This window comes from Alternaria infectoria, assembly GCF_024043175.1.
Source record: "Alternaria infectoria strain BMP 0036 chromosome Unknown scaffold_9, whole genome shotgun sequence".
NCBI classification, from domain to species: domain Eukaryota; kingdom Fungi; phylum Ascomycota; class Dothideomycetes; order Pleosporales; family Pleosporaceae; genus Alternaria; species Alternaria infectoria.
Window position 1 is genome coordinate 561,169 of NW_026250698.1, and position 17,572 is coordinate 578,740.

Below are 17,572 nucleotides of genomic sequence, written 5' to 3' on the forward strand. Positions count from 1 at the left end.
AGACGGAACATGACGCGCATAAAGCCGCCGCTGTTCTGAGACGACGTGCACGGGCAGGCCACATCCGCGGGGAAAGAGCCGCTGCAGGGTTCCACCACCTTACCCTACGGTGATCACAACAGTCTCGAGCGTAGCAACAATCTGCAGTAGTGATGCGTTTGGCTATTGAGTATGTTGGTGTTGCCCACAGTCAATGTCGAGGATGGGTTTAATATGTTCTACATAAATCAGAATACTGATCGATTGTCTAGTTGACATTCTCGTCCAACTCCACCCTGTCCGATCCTTGAGCAGACTCCAGACTCCAGTCGTATAATCATAAGCACAGTTGATCAAAGGCCCGTTCCTTCCAATTTATTGCCCTCTTCCTTCCCGATCCGGCCTACTCCTTGTTGTTCTGCGTGGTAACGATGCCATCCTCCTCGATCTCGCACTTGTACACGTCGCTCAACGTCGACACCATGTCGAGAGCGGCAGCGGGGGCGGTGGCCGCAAAGCCCTTGATGATGTTGTACTCGTGGGTAATGACGCCTAGAATTTTGTTAGCATATGTCCTCTGCCGCTATCGCATGCCTCGTACCCTTGGCCTGTCGGATAGCCTCCTTGCTCTGCTCGACAATGTCGTCGGGTGTGTCGTTGGGCCAGCTGATGATGACGGAGCGGTGGGGTGCGCTTGCCATGACGAAGGCAGCGAGGAGCGCAACGAGGAAGGAGAAGATGGCGAAGCGCATTATGTCTTGGGCGACTTGGGGCTGCGGTTGCGGTGCCGGAAGATGATTAAGAAGTGTGAGAGCTTCAGGTGGTCGTCTTATCGTATTAAAATGCTTTTGGACGTTGCGAGAGGTTTATTGGTGGTGCTCGGCGTGGTTTGTAAGTGTCCAGGAGCGACTGGGCAGGTGCATGTTTCAAATGGCTGGTCCCGAGCCGAAGGCCCAAAGCGCGTCATCGCCTCACATGTCACACGGCAGTCGCTCCGCTGGACCCCTCGTCACATCAACGCAACCTTGGCCACAATTCATTGCAACATCGTCACTGCCCTGTCTTTGTTGTTTCCATTCACCCCGACAATAGTACAACATCACGCAAGTGCATATCAGGTTTGGAATATGATCCTGTATTCATGTACATAGACTTGCCACCTAGCTCCAGGCTCACGGCAAGTGCCATTGCAAGGGGTAGGTGAAAATGAAGAGGCCGCCCATACGGCGACAGTGCTCGTGCTGTTCGTTTTCGTGCTCATGCTGAAACGTTCCTTTTAGTGCACCAAGGTGCCGTATCGTGAAGACAAGTGATGGCTGGGGAAAATGAAGGGATAGAATACAATCAATGAAGGGGCAAGGGAAGAACGCCGTGTAGCCCAGATCCGTACGCCGAATGATGCCGAATGCTGCCGAGGCCGCGCGATGATGCTCGTGTAGTTCGTACTATACAAGATCGATCCGCCCAATCAGACAGACAGGGACCGATACATGGAAGAAAGATCAAACCATCAAGATGACAACGCCAACACCAGTGTACTCTACTGGTAAGCATGTTGCGTAGTGATGTGCTTTTGGACAGACCGTAGCTCGTCAAATCATAACCTCGTTGACCGCTTGGCTCTTCTAGAACCAGCTGCCGTTGCCGCCGTTGGTCTGAGGGATGCCGTACTGGTGCTGCTGCTGGTAGCCAGCGTAGCCCTGGCGGTTGTCCTGAACAGGGTTGTGCATGTGGTGCGGGTTGCTCAAGCGGTGCGGCTGGCGGTGAGGTTGAGGTGAAATGATGCTCGGACCATAGTTTGCGGTTGCAGTATACATGGGTGTCTGGTAGCCAGAGGAACCGTTGGGAGGCTGGTACTGTGGCGGGGCCTGGTTGAAGACCGAGCTCGACTCAGAACCTGGCCCAGCGCCGGGCGAACCTTGACCAGAAGAAGTACGGCCAGTGTAGGCAGCCAGGCGGCTCTCGCGCTCGCTAACCTTGCTCATGATGCGACGACCGTAAGGAGTCTGGCGGATGGATGGCAGGATCGGACGCATCGCCTCGATCAAGTGCACGCACAGCTCGGCGGGAGCAAACTCGAGTGCAGTCTGGATAACGTAGTTGCCGTAAGAGTCGCGCATGAGCTGCTCAAGCTGCTCGACGTCGAGCAACTCCTCAATCATCATGCCCTTGACGTGCGGCTCAGCGCAGCGGATGCACTTCTCGATGACGTTGGAACTGAACTTCTGCTTGGACAACTCACAAATCTTGGTCTGGAAGCCCTGGCACATGGGGGTCGTGAAGGCCGCATCGTTGAGGTCGAGGATGTACTGAACCACGTAGTTGCCAAATGGATCCTGCACAAGGTGGAAGCTGTGGGCAGTGATCTTGCGGATCAAATCGACCTTCTGGAAACCGACGGCGTGATCAATGCAACGCTGAAGAACACAGCATCCGTGGCGGTGGGTACCAACAGTGATGCAGTTCTCGCCTACAGCATCGAAGATGAACTGGGCCTCCACAGACTTGAGGTGGTTCAGGCACTTCTGAATGACGTGGTTGCCGTTCAGATCCTGGATGAGATCGACGACCTGTCCGGACAATGCGTGAATGATCATCTGAGTCTGGGGACGGATTAGCTCGGAAGCGGGATGATACCGGGGGTCGTAATATACCTGATCATCGGTGGAGATGAACTCGATCATCTTCTGCAAAGCGCGAGTGCCGTGCTGGTTGAACGCGATCTGAACCATCGCAGGGGAAGCATTGCGGACAAGAGTGTTGCGCTGCTCATCGTTGCAGTACTCCAGTAACTTCTGGCAGAGGTAGTTGCCGAAAGGATCAGTCATGAGTTCAACGACATGAGGGGCAGTCTCATCAAAGATGATCTGGATGTTCTCCGCGTTGCGCTCCTCGAGCTTCTTCTGCAGGAACCGACAACCATGCTGATCCTTGCACAAACTGTAGATCTCGTGACGGGGCATGGTCTTCAGATCGTAGTTCATGTACTTGTTGGCGTCATTCTGCAGACGACGGCTCTGAATGACGCGAGCCTGGCTGTCCTGTACGCGACCACCTGGGCCATAGGTAGCGTATGGGTTGTACTGCGACGGTCCGCTACCGTACATGCCGTTGGGAGCGTAAGCAGTGGGTCCACCGTACTGAGGACCGGGCCCACCTCCAAGGTTGAGACCATTCAAAGCACCGTTCAGCATGTTCATGCCGTATCCATAGTATCCTGGGTTGGCAGCGGAAACACTCGAGTACTGTGACATAGCTGGTGAACCGACAGTCGACGAGACTCCGCCGTTGCCGTTGGCAGCTGAAGTCATACCAGGACCGAAAGGTGCAGCGCTTGCGTGCAAGCCTGACTGCGGAGAACGGTACTCAGACTCGCGATTACCGAGTGAGAGATCGCGGCTGTTACGGTTGGACAGGACATTTGACGGAATGCGACCAAGGCTAGCGTTGTGGTTGTGGAACTGCTGCGAGTGCGTGAAACCGATACTATTGGCGCCATTCGCTCCGTTCTTCAGAGTCGGAACATCGTTCGTGGAGTACGACTGAGTCAACTTGGGCATGCCGTTGGTCGGGCCGCCGTAGCTAGAGCGCTTGGACTCGTTGTTCTTGGGGCTGAAGCTGAACTCCACCGAGCGACGGTTGTTCTTGGGGGTGGTCTCGGCGCCGTTGGATCGACCGGACTCATAGTCGTCCATCTGAGAAGCTTTACGGAAAGTGTTAGCAGGAAGGGACTGTTGAGCCTGACGATGACGGTGTCCGTTCCAAGCAGTGGACTGAGCATCCGGGCCAGGGGACTGTGAAAGGGCCAAATCAAGTGCAGCGGAAGAGGCAGAGAAGTTCGTACCATTACCAGCACCATCGCGGCGGACCAAGACTGGGAAGTCGTCCTTGGTATTGCCCATCTGGAGGAAAGCCTTCTGATCTTGAGTGGCAGCTGATGCGTCATCACCAAACAAGAAGCCGGCAGTATCAATATGACCAAGAAGCGAGCCCACATCTGGAAGATTTCCGCGGTTGCCGTAGTCCATTCTAGTAACGGGCATGGACATACGGTTGTTCCTATTTGGGTTAGCAGTGTTTGAGGTGATGTTGTGCTGGGCCAACTTACTTGCGCGCGGCCGGACTCAGAGGAGTAAAGTCGTCGTTCTCAAAGTCGTCGTGCTCCTCCTCAGAGTTGCGACGAGATCCTGGCATTGAGTGCGAAGGCAAGTTGCCGTTGCTCTGGAAGTTGGCGGGAGGGGAAGTGACCTGGGAGTTGGCACGGCTACCGCGTGTGGTCATACCCGGGTTGATACTGGACATGCTGAAACGGTTCGGACGCGACAAAGCGGACGGGAACCCGTTGCTCTCGTTGTACTCGGGTGGGGTAGTGGGCTGGCTATGCGCAGGTCCGCCGTAGTGAGCATCAGCCGAGAATCGGTTGTTGTCACTCTCGCCGTGCTGGGCTTGCAAGTTGAGAAGCTCCATCTCAGCGTCGAATCGCCGTTTTGCTTCTTTGAGATACTCGTGTTCAATCCGTTTTCTCTCAAGCTAGCAAGCTGTTAGCTGGTCACACGGACCGGCGAGGGTGTTTGAGCGCGTTTGTCGTGAGGCAACAGCGTCGCTCGTGACGTAGGACGATGCAGATGGGAAGAGATGAGGATATAGATAGGGAATAGAGTCTCAAATGAGACAGAGAAATGTACAGGAGTAATGATAGCAAAGCTAGCTTTTGGAGAGGCGGACTTTTGTGGTGGTGTAGGAGAGACAAAGGCAAAAGACAATTGTTGGTCAATATGGGCGTCGCCTGGACAGGTAGCCTTGGCAACGACTGCAATCTTACTTTCAGTAGGATTTGTGGGCGACAAGTGAGAGACGCAGAAAGACGCAGTGAAGTAGACTTACAACTTGGAGCTTGTGGTACGTCTGTTGGGATTGGTCGTTAGCCCGAATTCTTGGTCACCGCGTATGTATAATAGCTAACGGACAGCAGCTCTACCAGCGCAGCCATACTATGTCGTTTCAAGCATATCCGACATGGCTGCGGTTGCTACTGAGTACCGACATGCAAAGCGCCGCGGAGCCCCAACACTGAACATCCGCCTCTTACGTGTACGAGAGTGCCCACATACCGCTGTAGTAAACTCGGCCGGCTCTGCCGCTTGTCTACGTTGTTGTCCGATTGGCGACAGAGGCGTGCTCATGGTCGGAATGTTGTTGGTCGTGAAGCGGCGCTGCAGGGTCGCGCGGCCATCGCCGTTCTGAGCGGCGCGATTCAAGGAAAGGAACGACTGCTCTTCGCGCGGAGATCTGAGGCCGTTGCCTCCTCCCATGCCTTGGTAGGCCATACTGGCTAGAATACTAGAAATACACTGCCGTCACGTCAGCGCGACTGCCCTGGGAGCTGGTGTGGGGGATTGGCGGGCGGTGTGAAGTTCACATGGCAGCCGCGACCGCTTCGCAGGAGACACGGAAGGCGCATTTACATACAGATAATTCGTACACGGGGCAAATGCCCTTGCTGCCCTCGCTGCTCGCTGTTCGTGGTCGTACAGAGTCGGGACGGAAGCGTGGTTGGAGGCTCGGTACGTAGGCAGGAACGGAAGTCGCTGTGGTGCGGGTCGCAGCAGCGCGCACTCGATGGCCTATGCACAGCACGAGTCGTGGGTAAGGACAGTCGGAGCAAGTCTGGAAGGGTTGGCCAACAGTTCAACTTCGGGCGCCGAAAGAGCAAGTCTATAGATGGAGCGGGAGTGGAGCGTTGGACTTGAAAGCTCAGGGTCCATCACTGATCAGGGGACGATGTGGCGCTCCAACTAGTGCTGGGTGGGATTCCGCACATATTGCCCATCTGCTGGTCGCGTACTCTGCCCAATTGAGGTTTTGGACCCTCCTGTTCTCCCGCAGCTGTCTACTGTACATGCGCAGCTACTGTAGAGACTATCTAGCACGCAAACGCGCATCGCATCCCAGGATTAAACACACATTGTAGTCATGGCTTCGGAACGCGGTGCTAATCGAATCTGGCAACCCATCTTGTATGTGTCGTCCCAGCCTTTGTGCAGCTCCGCGCAGCTGTCACAGCCTTCCGCTATCCAACGCGGCCCACTCTAACTCGATATGCGCGGCAAACGTGGTTCTGAATGCTTCTCTACAGCGCGTTCCAGGCCCCTGGAGTGGGATGGAGATGCCGGCGGGCGGTGCGCAATGCCCTCACGTCATCCGGCAGCTCTTCGCCCAAGAGTCCCCCAGCCAGTCAGGGTTGCAGCATCTAGTAGTACCGCAATAAGTACTAGGAGGGGCAGTGTAGCTTCCACGGCCGAAGGACTGGCGGGGCATCGATCGTCTCAAACACCGACGTATGCCGCTACGCGTGCCGCGCCATTCTGGTAGACATGTCGTGCAGGAGGACTGAGTGAGTCTCTGACAGTTTTCTGCTACCGAAAGGTTGGTTTATTTGTCAGTAGGCGACATTGACCGACACTTGTTCGATTCCCTGGCTTTGCATCTCACCAAATGCCCATCTCTTTGCGACAATGGCGATCTTTATAAATGAGGCGCCTCGTTCTCCCATGCAGCCGATGCGGTTAGATGGGCCTGACCGCTCTCGTTTCAGAATAGAGAACCAGGCATTTCCCCGCACGTACCTTGCATCCGCCAATCAGCAGAGGAATCAGGGTGGGCTCCGTGGAACCGGCTAAAAGCAGGCCAAAGCGGTGCTCCTGTATGTAACATGGCCAGAGGAAGTAACGCATCCAGAGGCATCGAGCGCAATTCATGTCTGGCTGGCAGGCTGCTACTTGCGACTTCTTCATAAAGTTTGTCGAAGCAGGAAGCAGCAACACGTGTGCCATCGACCAATCCGGCAGCCACGCCATCGGACCTCTGCACCCGAGAAGCAATGCACGGCTGCGCCTGCCGTTCCTATTTGCCACCCTTCACAGCATTCCTGCAGAATAGCCTCGGAGACTGATGCAGGGTGCCAGTGACTGCACAATGGGGTGTGCATTGTCACCGAAGTGGCTGCGTTCTTCGAAGGATGATCCAGGTTGCAATGAAGAAAAAGAAATGATTTTGCGAGGCACGTTATGTTCTATCACAGATAGTAAACGCGCATTTTGGTTTAGCAATCTTGGTGGCTCTGCTGGTACGCATGCCTACACACTGAAGCACTTGTACACTTTCATGCAAGTGCCCTTCGAAGCTACCTACAACTAAAGAGCCTTGCAATCTTTCCCTAGAGCTTACTGGATACTCCTCTATTCGAACGAAACTTTCTTACGATGCCTAGTTGCACAAGCAGAAGGGAATGCGAAGCCGAGGCTGCGACGTCGTTGGCTCCAAGCCCGCTCAATTAGACACTTTTGGCGTCGTATGGTCCCCTCCTTTGACGCGATCGGACCCGCAGCGCGCTATATAGACCTGGAGATCATGCATAAGTGACATTTCTGATGAAATGCCCAGGTTGCGCACTCTGACTTCCATACCTCTGATGCAAACGTAGATATGTCGAAGTTACTACACCACATCCTTAATATCGCTGGAACAACTGCTGGTCATATCACACTCAACCCTCTAGTCACGGCCGCTCTGCTCTGGGTATTGACGAAAGGACCTACACAACTTCGCAGCCAACTGACTACTCGGATCCGCGCACTTCGGGACCCGTTTCGCTATGCACAGCTCGTGAAGGCTTTGAAGTGGTGCCTGATAGCTGGAACAGCAAGAGTCGTCAACAAGCAGCTTAATCATGTTGCCCTGAACGCAGGCAGATTGCGAAGTGAAAAGGCGAGATGGAACTGGAGCCGGGAGGTCGCAGTCATCACAGGAGGCTGCAGTGGTATTGGAGAGCTGGTAGTGAAGAGGTTGATCAACAAGGGAATCAGAGTGGCAGTGCTAGACATTCAGCAATTGCCTCCAAGTTTGCAAGGATGTAAGACAGATGAACACTCATTACGCTAGACGGCCTGATACTAACGAAGACGACAGACGCCGGCCTCAAGTTCTTCAAATGCGACATCACCGACTCCTCTGAGGTCTACTCAGTCGCCGAGAAGGTTAAAGAAACGATGGGGGCACCTACCATCCTCATCAATAATGCAGGGCTTCTGGCATCCCACACCATCCTCACTACGTCCGACGCGTACCTCCGAAAGATCTTCGATGTAAACGTCCTCAGCAACTGGTACACCACCAAAGCTTTCCTGCCAGACATGCTCCGACACAACAAGGGCCATATCGTGACGATCGCAAGCACGGCAAGCTTCATCGGTGTCGCTGGCCTGGCAGATTATACAGCGACGAAAGCGGCTATTCTAAGCTTCCACGAAAGTATGTTCCGTGTCCCATCTCTTAGCTGCAGTATGCTGACCCAAGTTAGCGCTCACCCAGGAACTCAAGCACCACTACAACAGCCCAAGCGTTCTCACGACTTCCATACACCCTAATTGGGTCCGTACACCTTTGATAGAACCTGTGGAGCAGGAACTCAAGAGGCGAGGTTCTCCCATTCTTGAGCCGACTGCTGTTGCCGATGCAATTGTCGGACAAATCATGAGCTGCAGCGGTGGCCAGATCATCTTACCAAGCGCTGCGGGCAAGGTCAGCATGCTGAGGGGATTGCCGAATTGGGTACAAGAGAGTCTCAGAAGCGGCGTGAGCAAGACGATCTACAATACCGTGAAATAAGTTTAATGGAATCCTGTGTGTGAGACTCCGCAACTTTAGCGTGTTGTGCTAGGAAGTACCACACCCATCACACACTGCATGCGGCCCCCGGGAAGAAATGTGCTGGCCTCGGCGGCACTCATGCAGCGAAACGCTTTGTGTGGTGGTACGAACATGACTTGCCGGTGCGAACCAACCCTTTACAGTAGGTTTGGGGGAAAAGCGTAGAAAACTGCATGCACTGTGCCGTGCCCTACGCATAAGGTGTGTGTGGGCTTTGCCGTGGTGCAGGTGTGCCGGTGCCATTCACATCGCTAGCGTATCGGTGAGTCGCGTCCAAATCGCCGAGGAACGCGTCGCGTCTCACTCAATCGACCACTTTACTACAACGACACACAACATCGCCCACACGACCTCAGCCGCTAAAACAGACGAAGGAAACCATGGCAGAACCACAAGAAGATGTTCAGATGGACACCCAAGACATTGAGCTGGAAACGCCACCTTCAGATGTCTTCATGGCACCTTCAATATCCAAATCAGGCATTCTTGGCGGGAAGTCATATTCGCACATCTCGCCCATACCCAAGCAGATTGCAGACGACATGTCTGGAGAAGTTGTGCTAGGTGTTGATGAAGCTGGGCGAGGTCCTGTCTTAGGTACTAGTCCTCCGCGAAAGTCTTCTCCGTCACTAACATATGCAGGCCCGATGGTGTACGCCCTCTTCTACCTACCAATTGAACTTCACCATTCGCTTCTCGCTGAAACGCACCACTTTGACGACTCCAAAGTCTTGACTCCCGAAGTCCGCTCGAACCTGATGCGCAAACTGTGCACCCAAGGCTCAGATCTCTACGAAGCTGGTGGATGGGCAACACGCGTAATGTCTGCGCAAGACATCTCAGCGCACATGCTGTCCCCAAATGTGTACAATCTCAATGCGCAAGCCATGGATGCGACAATCGACCTGATCAAAGGAGTGCTGGCACAAGGCGTCAATGTCAAGGAGATCTACATCGACACGATTGGCAGACCAGAAATCTATCAGAAGAAACTAGAGAGGATCTGGCCTACGATACGGATCACAGTCGCGAAGAAGGCTGACAGCCTATACCCCGTCGTCAGTGCAGCATCGGTATGCGCCAAAGTCACCCGTGACGCGGCCCTAGATGTTTGCTACGAGCCCTACCAGAAGCGCAACACAGCGGCGAACGAAGATGACGAAGTCAAGGTGGCCTGGGGCTCTGGGTACCCATCAGACGCGCGGACAACGACCTGGCTGAAGCAGAATATGGACCCTTTCTTTGGCTGGGGCAGCGAGACGCGCTTTTCATGGGGGACCGCGAAAGAGCTACTGGAAGGGAAGAAAGCAGATGTCGCTATCGACTGGCCCGCCGAAGATGACGGCAACGACATGCGCATGACGGACTTCTTCAGCGGCAAGAATGAAGGCGGCGGGGACGAATTGGTCGACTGGTTCGGGAAGCGTGTTACGCAGGAGATGGACGTATTTTGAACGCTTCATCACAGAGAATGACACCACGAGAACCGCTGAGAGAACAAAACATGCAGGGCACAATAATCGGGCGCACTTATAGGTCCGTTCCAGACCCGCACAGGGCGTCAATATTGCAAGCAGGGTCTACCAACCGGTCAGCCCTACAGAAGCAACGTCATGCCCCGACCATGGGTTTGACTCGGTTGACGTACCCGCGCGCGAGTAAATATACCATCCAGGCAACACAAGCAAGCTTTGAAGGCTTCACTGCTCCTATGAACCGGATAAGAGATATGATTAATCCTACTAAAGCCGTTTCAACGAAAAAGGTCGGCTTCCTAGTCGGATCAGTTTTTGTTTTTCGGTATTCAAAGTTTGAGTGCGTGCGTGTCGGTAATTGACTGTACCAACGGTTGTACATACAGTGCACCAACCATGGGCGAAAGCCCGCGCTTCACAACAACAACCGTGCTCCAACCATGTCATTATATAGAATACTCGAGTCACCGCCTCTGCACCGCCTTCTTGGATTCCCTGTACTTGTCAGCCCCAAACGCATACTTTACACCAGACACTGAAGACGTAAATATCTTTGGCGCAATCACTCGACGCTTTGTCTACCTAATCTTGTCAGGCGTAACCTATCTTTAAAACAGAAAACACTACAGTTCTCAAAATGCACAACGGCGACCTCGTTTATCAGACCCTTTCCCGAGAACTTAGCGGGTCCAGGCCGAATGGACGGAGAGGAGGAATAGCGAAGCGCGGAGAAGGCAGCCCATCCATAACACCTACCCGCCACGAGCAAGACACCGAAGCCTCGTACTTCCAGGGCGCGACGTTCACCAAAGAAGATGAAGAACCCAATCTCGACGCATATCCTCCCTCGCCACCGCTATCGCCCAAAACGACAGTACCACCAAAAGCGCCAACGAGACACCTTGCGGAACGCAAACGTGGCCATGTGCGTCATCGCACATCGTTGAAGCGCAGATCGAGCTGGAATCCGAATCTCAAGCAAGAGTTCCTACGGCGGGCTTCGATTGACTCTATAATCGCACCGTTCAAAGATACGATATGGCTTGACTCAGAGCGTGGAGTCACCTCTGTGCGAAGGAGGAGCAGCGCAATGACTACCGGCGCCAGATCAATATCGCCTCGTAGTCATGGAGATAGACGCAAGCCGCGGAAGCAGTCGACACTGCTGCACCCATCGTCGCCGGATGTCAAGCCCGTGGCTGATTTCACTCCTATACACGCTTCTCCAGTGTTCAGAGGGACACATGGGTGGGATGCGTCAGTCGACTTTCCGACTCTTCGACCTGCTATGCCGGCCAGGAAAGGCTCATCGCTTTTACATCCATCGCGCCCTTCGATCGATACTGTTGAACATAGAGAGCTGAAGACTGTCTTCTCTTTTCCGCCGAACCGTCTATGAAAAGATGACCATCGCCGCTGAAACCCTCGTTTACTGGAGCTTCAGCCTTCCGAACCAACAGCTGCCATGCTTTTCATGATGTCGTCCCTGTCATGTGAACGTCAGTTGAACGAAGTAGCGGTGGTAATCCGGTCAATGTACCTAGGTACAAAGTCACTACTAGTGCCACACCAACGTTCATCCGGCTTAGTGTTCCCCGCATTCATTCAACGTTTATGCTTCAGTCGCCACTGCCGTCTATAAGTCGGCTGGTGTTTTGTTCTCATTCCACAAAACTTGCATCGCACTACATCCGCTCCCAACGATAATGTATCACCAAAGGGCGAGACCATGACACCACGAAACACAAACTTACCTTCGCGCCGCGACTTTCTCAGGGACAACCTCGTCGTCCACGACAAATGCGCTATCTGTACAGAACCATTCGATACGGAACATCAAGCAGCATCCATCAAGACAACGAATTGCCAACACACATTTGGAATAGAATGTCTGACCCGGTGGATAGAATCCGACCGGGACAACCACAACACCTGTCCCCTCTGCAGAGAACAGCTATTCTCCAAAATCGACAAGCCCCAATTTGTCGAAGGAGCACGAGACATAGTAGGCCCACATTACACAATGGCCCACCAGATCCAGACCTGGAAGCCGGCCAAAACATTCGTCAAGAACATGTGGCGTGCCATGTACAGGCTCTACGAACGAGATCAGGTCATTTACGACTCTGACATTGAAGAGCATATCAACGCTAGGATGGTTCCTGGTTTCTATATATTCAGTGATCATTGGCCTGGAATCAGGGAACAAGCTCAGAGGATGGTGCAAGAACACTATAGGAATGGAAGCTATGTTCCGCTCATAGGAATGCAGCTTAGGTTTTACTTGTACAACGTTGAGAGCGTGTTGGAATGGCAGATTGGAGACGAAGAATCGGAACATGAGGTGTTAGGTGATGAACCATCAGATGATGAGGCGTCAGATGTTGAAGATGACGACGATGATATGTCGATGGCGGATTCGACGGAGTAAAATGTCTAGGAAGCTTTCGGTCAGCTCTATCACCTGCTTTGCGCGCTCTGTACCAAAGCCGAGTACTCGTTCTTATTTGCAAGTCGAAGACGCCCGATAACTGTAGTCGTATATGCGGCGTTGCCATTTCCATTATTTTCTGTATCAAAGCCTCACGATAGTGTACCGTACGGTTCCCGCCGCTTCTTAGCAATTTGACGCTGCGCAAAGCCATCTGCGCGCTCTTACCGCATTGGGCCAATTTCACACTCACCACGAAACCCATACCGCGGCTTCACCGCGAGTGACGTTCTGTTGCCAAGATATTCGGGATACAAACAACGCCTGCCTTTTGCCAACCTGACTACTTACACCTTCCGGATCCGCCAGCACCAAGACCATGGGCACGCCACTGAAGGATCGCGAGACTTTCCTCAGTCAGGGCATCGAGAGCAATATCGCGTGCTCCATCTGCGACCGTTTCCTCACAGGTGAAGACTGCACACGACCTTCTTACTGCTTTCGGATCGCTGATGAATTTTCCCCAGAACAAGACACAGCCAGCCGCATACTCACCACCTTGCACAACTGTCATGGAGTCTACTGCGGGCCGTGTCTCCTTGAGCACTTGAAATACAACAATACTTGTCCGGTCCACACGCATGTGATCCTCTTCGAGCTTCCTCGCCGGCCTGAGTTCGTATCTGGAGAGCGCAGTGTCCCCGATACCATCGATGAGATCACAGACAAAATCGAAGCTGCAAAGTTTGTCAAGAAGTTAGTCTCCGTCACCAAACAACTTTACGACTACGAGCAGATTTTCGACTCCGACATCAGAGAGAAGATCAAAGACGTTCTAGACGTCATCGCCGAAGGCTTCAATCACAAGGGTGGCTTGATAATCAAGGACGAGCATATGGCTGGTGTCATGGACGTCGCTAGAGAGATGATTAAGATGCACTTCGAGAATTGGGAGTCAGCTCCTGTATTCTGGGATGACACATCGGATGCCTGGGTACAGAGACTTGGCGAGGCAGTAGGATGGAAATATCCGATCATACATTATAACAACTGGTAGTAGCCATACTCTACTATCGGACATCAGCCGCCTTCGACACAGGAAACAGGGATCGAGGACGACACAATGATGCGTTGAAGAGAAGCTGGTTATGCGGTTGAGCTACTGTCTACCGATCATTGAATGGCTGTAGTAGACAAGCTATACGACCGAGCTTCTAGTCGTAGCTTCCAAGTGCGTACAGAAGATAGGCATGACAAATTCTAGTCTCATCTCAATTTCCCAATCAAACTGTGATAGCATAGCACCAATGCACTGTCGATACGAACTCTCGCGTGGGCGATAACCCAGCTTTTACTGCCATTGTCATCGGAGTGCTCAAGGTCTATAGCAATCACCCAAATTTAACCGTCTCTTCTCAAGCGCCTCGCAAGCCATGTCTCCCAAGCGCTCATCTTACTTGCGCCTCGAATTCGCCTCAAACACCTTCCACTCCTCGACCGACTCCAGCAGCCTCTCCTTGCTCCAACCTCTTTCCAATCCTAATTTGTATGCGGCGCATGCGCTTTGGTAGATGTTGAGATCGTCGATCTTCAGGAGCTCGCTGGATGCCGAGCGCTTGACTTCCTGCTTCAACTGGTAGTTGGCAGTTGCCATGGGGAGCTGCATGGCGCTTGACATCGCCTCGGCGATGCTTTCCCCGAAACCTTTCGCGTGTCCGATATTGGAGTCAGTTGGTGTTTTGGCTGATATGAGCTCGCCATCATCTTTGGCGTTGTTGCTGACTGCTCTTAGTGGGTTTGTGAAGCCCAGGTCTTGCAGCTTCTGACAAGGTTAGTCGCTGGAATGGTGCAAGTGTGCAGTTGGACGTCGCTCACTTGGTTTTTCTCTTTCGCTGTTGCTGGTTCGCGGTTTGGGAGGTTCTTGTTGGGATTCATGATGGTTCGGCGCAGTTCTTAAGTGATTTCCTGTGGTTGCGGTACTCGCTCAGGCAAGTAATCGTATGGCTTGGGTGATATAGGAAGCGAGAAGTGGCTGCCCACGATTACTGAAAATACCTGAGGCTTCCCGGTAGTTCACCGAGTGATTGCAAGAGCGGTGTACTCAGGTCTCTCTTACCTCATTCACCAACCGCTCTGCGAACAGCGCGGGCTAGGAATAATACAAGTTCCATGCACTCCGAACAAAGGCGACACTTTGACATCGTCTGCAACTGCAGTAGTAGCACTTATCATTGCCGGCGCAGTGATGTTGTGCGCAGTGAGGTTTAAGATTGTGACTTCGCAAAGAGTGGCTGGTACATTTTGTAGAAGTCTATCACGATGTATAGAGATATCATGAATGGGTCGATGGTAATCATGGCAGTGAATAACCATAACTTACTTTATAACTCGAAAGTTCGCGACGAGACATGCGAGGCCGTGAAGCAGAACATGTAAGACAGCCAGAATATAACTCATTTGCAGCACCATCGTTTCGCAGCAGGATAATAAGCCCGAATGTGACTCCCGACTCCTGTGTAGATTCTGGCTTCTTTGTTTAGCAGGGTGTTGGTGTTGGTGTTCAGTCAAACCTCAAAAAGTTTACCTTCCCCCAACTCAACCACTACTATCTTCCACCACCACTACAACACCGCGACGACGTCTAGAACGCCAAAAAGAATGCATCGGCCGGGAATCGAACCCGGGGCTAGCCGAAACTGTCCTGTGAAGGATGGCAACGGCTAATTTTACCACTAAACCACCGATGCGAAAAGATGGATGCTAAGACAGCTGGAAACTGTGAATGTGACCTAACCAGGGGTCGCAGCGGGGGTGTCAGCTTTGCGATTCGAATAGGAGGCTTCTGAGAGCTACTTACAACCTGGAATCTCTTGATATCGAACGAAGTCGTAGTCAAGCGCCTTGCCATTGGGCCATTAGGCCAGTTGTTGCTTAGTAATGATGGAAAGACGATGTCAGTGATTGTATATAATGGCAGGCACTGACAGACAATGAGGCATGAAGTTTGTTGGTTTGCAAGAGGTGGTTTGGTGGGGCAGTGTTGCGGCAAACTTTTCTCTAGTGAGGGGATTGGGTGGTGGTGGGGCATGTCGACCGACCCTGTCAGGAACACCATTTTCATTACCTGAGCACACCTGCAACTGTCTCTACCTGCGTGGTTTAGTTAGCATCTACAGATTTGGCAACATGCTTCGGATATCTTTTATGTTCCTCGATGAACCCCGTGTCGGTCCAATTGTTAGAGCTGGTACCTACGACTACGCCGGAATCGACCGAGCTTCAGACTCTGATCCAGCAAGGCGAAGTATCTTCGACGTGGGCCATAAATGATTCCAAAACATTCCCATGGTATGGTAACCATTCTGTTTAGTCCCATGAACAAACTCTGGGCATCTCTTCGCCCTCTCGTCGGTATGCCAATCGAATGAGAGGCTTATCGTGAGGAATCCAACGCGGAGGTAGCGAGGTGTCGTAGTATCAATTTTCGCTTCATGTCTGCAGTTCTTCGAGGGTTCTCACCATTCTTCAAGAACGTTCGCGTTTACGACGCTTCATTCATACTTTTGAGGAAATGCGTGAAGCGGCGCGTCGAGATCCAAACTCTTACCGACATTTCACGTCTCCAAAGTAGATTTATCTAACCTCTCAGACACCGTGCGAGCGAGAAGCGACCGTGCCGATTCTGTAAGGCGGGGAGAGCGACTAGTTGAATCCTATCGATGGCACCGGGCACTATTCGAATCAAGCTGCCCGCGTCGTGCAGCTCGCACTGGCTTTCGATAGCAGGAGCGCGCTTAGGTCTCTGCGGAAGGCATGTGCACTCAGTGCTTTTCGCTGTCGTAAGGTACCTAAAAGGCTATCCATTTGGGGCAAGAAGAGCGGTCGTATCCATGTTGTGATATCTGAATATCCAACAGCTCCAAGGGCTTGGTATGTAGTAGAATTGAGCTTCTCAGTCGCGCGCGTTACCCCGTGAGGTAGAATTGTATGCGACTCCAATCACACCGAATCCACAAAATCGACGTCATTAAACCCCATACTCTAGCACTGCCACCACCATGATAACATGTTCAAGCGCTTTCTGTCTCTTATCCGCAGGTCTTCAGGGCAGCTGCGCCAAGCCGGCAGTCATCCGGCGCGGCGTGTTGCTTGCCTTATTCTTCAACCACGGATCTCTACCTGTTCGCTTCTAGTGTAAGATAAACAATGAACATGGGGTACAGCGCAGTAGTCGCTACCGGGTATACTGCTTCCAATCAACCTAGTCCTAACCACTTCAGGCGGGCAACTGAGACTCTTGTGCAGTATAGCCATTTACTCCGGAGTACATCATGGCTAACATGCCCTCTATATAGTATGGTCACGTTGCTTACTTTGATACGTTCTTTTCCGCAGCTACGACCTCTTGCCAAATACGATGGCTGCTTCAAACTTCCTACTCGCCTGTTTACTCATGGCAATCACTGTCTTACAGTCCTGCTTCGCCCAGCTCAACAATGACACACCATGGTGTCCTATTACAACGCCTACGTACAACTCTTCTGGTCAGACCGGGTTTCAGATTACATCCGAGGAAGACTGGTATATATCGCTCGCCGTGAATGACCGCCGAGGGTTCAGTTACAGTTCCACTACTGCTTATATCAGCCATCCAGAGTTGACAAGCGTAACTATGGGTTGCTTCCATCGGTTCAAAGCCATCAATGCTTCAGCGACGGGAACAGGCGAGAACGGTTGCGAAGGTGTGCTGAGTGCTGAGTGCATGGATGCATTGCACGAAATCTCTTTTCCACCTGTGACTTCTGGGGTCTCCATGGACGACATGGAATGTGAGGACATCGACAGCGATCGGATTAGAGATGCTTGTCCCAGCGAAATACTGGCCCCATTGATTGTGAGGAGTGAGTGTTTGCATCTTGCCTTCTGATAGCGCTGATTGCTAATGAATCAACGCAGCCCCGGTTCTCGGCTTCTCGAA

General features: G+C 52.6%; 6 protein-coding genes and 2 non-coding genes across 8 annotated transcripts; 3 read left to right on the forward strand and 5 right to left on the reverse strand.

The window, feature by feature from the left end:
• Positions 1–382: 382 nt before the first annotated feature.
• On the reverse strand, positions 383–731 carry J4E92_006137 (uncharacterized protein; the record flags this gene model as incomplete). Its single annotated transcript, XM_051497510.1, has 2 exons — positions 383–531; positions 581–731. 2 exons carry the CDS (start codon positions 729–731, stop codon positions 383–385), a joined length of 300 nt encoding a protein of 99 aa, XP_051352157.1.
• Positions 732–1,604: 873 nt separating this feature from the next.
• J4E92_006138 (uncharacterized protein) lies at positions 1,605–5,306 on the reverse strand (the record flags this gene model as incomplete). Its single annotated transcript, XM_051497511.1, has 5 exons — positions 1,605–2,582; positions 2,634–4,038; positions 4,088–4,509; positions 4,864–4,884; positions 5,091–5,306. The coding sequence occupies 5 exons, from the start codon at positions 5,304–5,306 to the stop codon at positions 1,605–1,607; spliced, it is 3,042 nt and encodes a 1,013-aa protein (XP_051352158.1).
• A 2,158-nt stretch (positions 5,307–7,464) lies between these two features.
• On the forward strand, positions 7,465–8,646 carry J4E92_006139 (uncharacterized protein; the record flags this gene model as incomplete). Its single annotated transcript, XM_051497512.1, has 3 exons — positions 7,465–7,891; positions 7,948–8,289; positions 8,339–8,646. 3 exons carry the CDS (start codon positions 7,465–7,467, stop codon positions 8,644–8,646), a joined length of 1,077 nt encoding a protein of 358 aa, XP_051352159.1.
• A 215-nt stretch (positions 8,647–8,861) lies between these two features.
• J4E92_006140 (uncharacterized protein) lies at positions 8,862–10,142 on the forward strand (the record flags this gene model as incomplete). The annotated part of the gene is made up of 3 exons (XM_051497513.1): positions 8,862–8,868; positions 8,917–8,924; positions 9,045–10,142. 3 exons carry the CDS (start codon positions 8,862–8,864, stop codon positions 10,140–10,142), a joined length of 1,113 nt encoding a protein of 370 aa, XP_051352160.1.
• Positions 10,143–12,973: 2,831 nt separating this feature from the next.
• On the forward strand, positions 12,974–13,651 carry J4E92_006141 (uncharacterized protein; the record flags this gene model as incomplete). Its single annotated transcript, XM_051497514.1, has 1 exon — positions 12,974–13,651. One exon carries the CDS (start codon positions 12,974–12,976, stop codon positions 13,649–13,651), a length of 678 nt encoding a protein of 225 aa, XP_051352161.1.
• Positions 13,652–14,047: 396 nt separating this feature from the next.
• Positions 14,048–14,529, reverse strand: J4E92_006142 (uncharacterized protein; the record flags this gene model as incomplete). The annotated part of the gene is made up of 2 exons (XM_051497515.1): positions 14,048–14,416; positions 14,470–14,529. The coding sequence occupies 2 exons, from the start codon at positions 14,527–14,529 to the stop codon at positions 14,048–14,050; spliced, it is 429 nt and encodes a 142-aa protein (XP_051352162.1).
• A 724-nt stretch (positions 14,530–15,253) lies between these two features.
• Positions 15,254–15,341, reverse strand: J4E92_006143. Its single transcript has one exon. It is a non-coding gene; the product is annotated as a tRNA-Gly (tRNA).
• Positions 15,342–15,379: 38 nt separating this feature from the next.
• Positions 15,380–15,516, reverse strand: J4E92_006144. Its single transcript has one exon. It is a non-coding gene; the product is annotated as a tRNA-Arg (tRNA).
• Between the last annotated feature and the right edge of the window lie 2,056 nt (positions 15,517–17,572).